This window comes from Gopherus flavomarginatus, chromosome 5, assembly GCF_025201925.1.
Source record: "Gopherus flavomarginatus isolate rGopFla2 chromosome 5, rGopFla2.mat.asm, whole genome shotgun sequence".
In the NCBI taxonomy this organism is placed as follows: domain Eukaryota; kingdom Metazoa; phylum Chordata; order Testudines; family Testudinidae; genus Gopherus; species Gopherus flavomarginatus.
This window is the reverse complement of record NC_066621.1, coordinates 136301901-136307900: the sequence shown is the minus strand read 5'-3', so window position 1 is coordinate 136307900 and position 6000 is coordinate 136301901. Positions and strand designations below refer to the sequence as shown.

The following is a 6000-nucleotide window of genomic DNA, read 5'->3' as shown; positions in this document are numbered from 1 at the left end:
GTCCAACAGTCTGGAGGGGACTCCTTCAGCCAACAGTCTGAAACCTGGAACAATGCAGCTTGTGTAGTCCTGACAGTTAAACCCCACAGAACAATAGGGGTTGTTTTCTGCTGGAATGACTACATATTTTATTCTAGATAAACCTGTAAGAGACATATTTTCAAAAAAAGTTCAGCTCTCAGTTAGGTACCTAAATTAGTGGCTAGATTTTCAAAATTGCTCAGCACCCAACAGTTCCCACCAAAAATCTGGCTACTTCTAACAGTACCTAAATGTGAGGGAGCTCTTCTGAAAATCAGGCCCTAAGTGCTTCAGGCTAACAAACACTTCTGCTGAAAACTGACATCTAGAGCTGAGATTTTCAATGGACTCTAAGGATATGTCTACACTGCAACTAGACACCTGCGTATGGCCTGAGCCACCTGATTCTTGCAGAGCTCGGGCTAAAGAGCCATTTAATTGTAGTGTAGACATTCCAGCTCGGGCTGCAGCCCAAGCTCTCAGACTCTCCCACCTCACAATTAAATAGCCCTGCAAGCCCAAGTCAGCTGGGAAATGTTTTGTTGTACTAAAGAGTTAGAATCAATAAATAAACTTGTAGGTTGAAATCCTGGTCCTTTTGACTTTCACCCTATATGAACAAACTATTGGTCAAATCTTCAAAAGCATCCTCTATAGCAGGGATCGGCAACCTCTGGCACGCGGCACGCCAGGGTAAGCACTCTGGTGGGCCAGGCCAGTTTGTTTACCTGCCACATCCGCAGGTTCAGCCAATCGTGGCTCCCAGTGGCTGTGGTTCGCTGTCCCAGGCCAATGGGGGCGGCGGGAAGCAGCGGCCAGCACATCCCTTGGCCTGCGCTGCCTCCTGCGGCCCCCATTGGCCTGGAACGGGGAACCACAGCCAGTGGGAGCCGCGATCAGCTGAACCTGCAGATGCAGCAGGTAAACAAACCAGCCCGGCCCTGCTTACCCTGGCGAGCTGCATGCCAAAGGTTGCTAATCCCTGCTCTATAGGTATGCAAATAATTACATACACAAAAATTCAGATTTCATTCCCCAACAATCCTTTCTCATGTGGTTTGGAATTTAAAAATTTATCCTATTAAATGAAAGCAGATCACAGTAAAGCTTTAATGTAGAAATGAATTTGTGTTAAACTGCACAGGAAGGATACATCAAAACAAAGCACTTTAATACATGATTTATTATTGTCCTGCACTTTCAGTATAGCAGGCTGGAGATGTAATAAAAAAGGTTTCAAAATTCATTGATTTCATTTCATTTAACCACTCTAAACAAACAACCAGTGTTTTAGAGTTCAGAGAATTAAAATGTTTACTGTCCATTACAAGCAAAACTTTAATATTAACTTTTCAAAGTCTGCTTATTACTCTACTCTTTTAAATTCTTTAGATACATTCCTCAAGGTAAACAATAAATTTCAATCTGTTTCACAATCAAAATTGATAAGGCCTTCTTAACCATTTTATACCACCTCCACTATTACTTCATTGCAAAACACAATCTTATGTCATACTATAAATATCCATCCATGCACAAAACAGAGGGGCCAGAAGTTACACATTAATATTTCATGTAGGCTTCCAATACTTCCTTTTCCCTCTGCAGGTTTATCGTACATTTAAAAAGATATCTTTAGACTTGGTCTAATTGGTCTTAAAATACAAATATACAATATCCATAAGCATAAAAAAGTAAAGCCTAGATTGCCTTACCATTTATAATGAACTGCTAAAATCTTATACATGTACAATATAGCATCATGCTGATTAATATACATATTAGTTAAATATATTAACCAATAGTGGGGATGTGGTCAAGTTTTGCTTTTTGTTTTTGATAAGAAGTTGTTCATATACAAGTAAAAAAGATGTTATTAATTTAAGCTTATATGGAATACCTGAACTAGATAAACGTCTGTAAACCCTTTTGAGATATTCAAGTTAAACTGGAGTATATCCTGCTGATTTGAAAGAGAATACAGTTCCTCACTGGTGGAATTTAAAGATTTCTTATTCCCAAAGAAAATGCAAATTACTGAATTCTAACATTCACATTTTCATATCTAACATGTTAATTATTGTGTGTCTTCTAGCTAGGTTTATTCCTTTAGTATGAATTCATCACCATCCACGAGAAAGAATTCGGTATCTCAACGTTGCCATAGATTTTTCTAAATAGGTAGATATACAGTACAAAGTGTAGACAGTGAGACAATTAAGCATGTATATACAGTTTTCTGAAAAAGGCATTTTTGTGACCATTTTATTAGATTTGGAGAAAACAGTTACGATAGTCACCAGTTCTGCTGATATCACTGTATTGAAAACTTTCAAGCCACGTTTTTATATTAAACTTGTACTGCTGCATATATTGTACAACAAAAGAAAAAAATATAGTTCATTCTTTAGGAGTGATACTTAATGTATCACTAAACTGAGTAAGATAACCAGCACAGGGCTTAATTTTCCTGAGGTCTGTAAGAATTTTTAAACAGAATCACAGTGACCAGGCTAAACTGAAAATGTACTGTTTAAGTTTTAAATATACAGTTTGTACAGAACTTCTGTGCATGGTCATCTCATGACTGTGTGTGTTCACACCGATGTTTCCTCTAAATGACTCGCCACTGCATAATACTTGTATCTTTTCCACCCGTGGAGATGAGATGGGTGTCTTCACACAGAAAATCTACATTAGTTACATGACTACTATGTCCACCATACACATGGCTTGGAGCCTGGAAAATAGCAATACAGGATGTTATTACTGCAGATTAATAATATACATTACCATAACAAATATTTAATTATGTATAGCATTCAAACGACAATGAAATAAAATTGTCACCTTATTTCTATCAATGAAGTCAGACTATTTTAAAATGCAGACTTTTATATTAAAGTGCCAATCCACACTTACACATGTAAATCCACACTTACGCATATAAGTAGTCCTGTTGATTTAATTTTGGGGTTTTTGACACTCAGCAGAGGAATAAAATTTCCCATGTTTGTAAGATTGTACTCTAATGAAGTAAATACCTTACCCTAAATTGTGAACACGGATAAGAGAAGAGATGTACTTTGCCAAAATCATCCCCTGTTGACAGCAGTTTTCTCTCATGTGATCGACAGACAGCATTGATGTCTGTTCCATCTGAACCTTCTGGCCATACACCTGAAAACATGTAGTGACTACTTTAATATTTCTGCTACAGATACAGAACAGAAATATTAGCTGCATTTTATTGTCATGACATTAATGAAGAGGCCACTTGTTTAAAAACAACCAACCTCCAAATCCCTCAAAATTACTAGTGATTCAGGCCATGACTCAGAAGACCAAATAATTGATTTTAAAAATGTGCAGAAGACCCAAAATCTGAATGCAAATGAAGCAATGCATGTGTCCTTTGCTTAACAAGGAGGGTGTAAGCAGTGTTTTGCTGAATTGCGCCTCAGCTGTGAGCCTTCAGGTATTATATCATAATACATGTGTACATAAGGGCCAACAACTGGAGGTACAATTTTAAACTACTGCTTTTCTCCTTCCCTTTTCCATAATTTACAGATAATGAATGACTTCTTGTAGGTAGGAGGCTTATTAAAAAGGTACAACCACCAGGTTCTCCTCACTCAAATCTATCCTAAAACCCCACTTGTGGCGTTTACAAGAATTATACCATTAAAAATAACAATAAAGTGACTAATGAATGATCAAGAACATATGAACTTGTTATAACTGAATTATGACATGCTTTTGTTATGATAACCCTTCTTCCTCATCCCAGTCCCCTACTGCTTGTTGGTCTCACATATTGTGTCACCTCTAAAATTAGATGGTAAGCTCTTTACTGGAAGTTTTTGTGTTTGGTCTGTAAAGCCCCTGCATGCTTTCATGTGCTGTAAAAAAAATGATAAAACACATTATGGAAACTTAAATTTTCTTTTTATACAGCATTATGTATAGCTATTTGCTGCTTAAGTTTTTTAATGTTTTTTGTATTTTAGATTTGATCGACTCCCCCATTCAGCACAGAGGTTGTTTAATCATTTGAGAGAGTCCAATGTTGTAGTCAGGTGTGTTTTTTTGTTTTGTTGAGTATTAAATTATTATGACATTCAGTGTTTGGAGTTAGGAGCAATTCCTCCCCTCCCCCTACACTTATAAATCTGTAATGACTTCAGAAATACAGAAAGGAAGTGGTTTCATGTTTTTAATCACTGGTATAATTTTATTCTGTATAGCATCTTTTATACAAACTCCCCCAAAACAGTTTAAAGGATTACTGTAAACAATATAATAAGAAAGGAAACTACTGAATCCTCAAATTCAACTGACTTTAATGGGACTCTGTGCAGGAATATTCCTTTGCATGATCCAGATGTATAAAAATAAATAGAGAGAGATGTGCAAAGGAAAGATAAATATACTTTCCTCTGGGATAAAATTATGAATGAGGTTAAAGAAATTAAGGGTATGTCCACACTACCTGCCGGATTGGCAGGTAGTGATCGATCTATCGGGGATCAATTTATTGCATCTCGTCTAGATGTGATAAATTGATCCCCGGATGCATTCCCCTTCAACTCCGGAACTCCACCAGGGCGAGAGGTGGAAGTGGAGTTGAGGGGAGCCGCAGCTGTCAATCCCGTGCCGTGAGGACGGGAGGTAAGTTAATCTAAGATACGTCGACTTCAGCTACGCTATTCTCGTAGCTGAAGTTGCGTATCTTAGATCGATCCCTCCTTAGTGTAGAGCAGGCCTAAGTTTAAGAGGTAGAGAAAAGCTGTTCTAGATACTAGCGCAGACAGAGAGAAGGCTTTTGCACCAACAGAGTCAAAACTATATGAAGGTAGAGAGCTAGCTGACAGGGGAGGAGAGTCTGTAAGACAGGCTGGATAGAGTTAATGGAGGAACTACAGTATAAAAACCAAAGATGGCAGTTTTGAATCGAATCCTGAAGTGAACTGGGAACCAGTGAAATTAAGGGGGGCAGGGATGGGACCACTGTGATCATTTCTTTAGATACATGAAAAAGACAGCAGATGATTTTTACAAATGTGATACATACAAACTATTACTTACACTAGAGAATCCTCATTTTAAAATATGCATCATTTCAGAGCCTTTGAAGCTAAGCACCGAGGATCAGATTTTTAAAGCTATTTAACCATTGCTGCACTCAGCATCGCAACACCTAATTGGTATAGGAGCTTCAATCTCATTTTCAAAAAGGATTTAGGCACTTAGTTTACATTTCATCAACAGTTGAAAATGCAATTTAGGCTCCTAAATCAGTTAAGTGTTGCAGTGCTGAGCGCAGCAATACCTAACTAGCTTTAAAAATCTGGGCCTAAAACATTAAAAGTGTCAGGGACTCTCAAAGCCTAGCCCTAAGAAGTTGAAATATATTAACAATTCAGCAGAGGCTGTCCATGCAGAGAGAAGAATTTTGTCATCTCAGAGTAATATGCAGCCAGTAATCTTTGATTCTGTCTTCTCTCTAGACCTGCATGTCAAATCCATATCTAAACCTAGCCACTTCTTCCATAATGTTTCCAAAATTTAACATTTTCTTTCTGTCACTATTGGAAAACTCTAGTTCAGGCCCTTGGCTGCAATCTAATCCCCTTTCTGGGTCTCTCCAACATGTTACCCTCTCTGTTCCACTCCAAACATGGCTGCTAGGATAATCTTTCTTGCCTATTGCTCTGACCACATCACTTTTTTTTTTTAATTCTTTGCACTGGTTTCCTGTTTCATCATACCAAGTTCAGTATCTTGTCCTCACCTTTTAAGACCCTTCACCGCTTTACCCCTCCTGTTTGTACACACTTGTCTCTTATTGTGTTATTCTACCACTTCCTCAGCTCCAATGATAACAGTCTTCATTTATCAAATTCTCCCACGATCGTCTCAATGACTTCTTCCGCGCTGCCCCTTATACCCAGAATGCCCTCCCTGAATTAATCT

The 6000-nt window shown here is 38.0% G+C and overlaps 1 protein-coding gene across 7 annotated transcripts in view; it reads right to left on the bottom strand.

Annotated features, from left to right (window-relative positions):
• Positions 1 to 1185: 1185 nt before the first annotated feature.
• Positions 1186 to 6000, bottom strand: part of EML1 (EMAP like 1) — a 230324-nt gene continuing 225509 nt past the window's right edge. For all 7 annotated transcript variants that reach the window (XM_050954124.1, XM_050954128.1, XM_050954122.1 and 4 more), the window contains 2 exons: positions 3071 to 3201; positions 1186 to 2761 (listed from right to left, as the gene is read on the bottom strand). In XM_050954124.1, the coding sequence (XP_050810081.1) occupies positions 2636 to 2761; positions 3071 to 3201 (257 nt within the window). In that variant the 3' untranslated portion in view covers positions 1186 to 2635. The remainder of the gene's footprint in view (positions 2762 to 3070; positions 3202 to 6000) is intronic.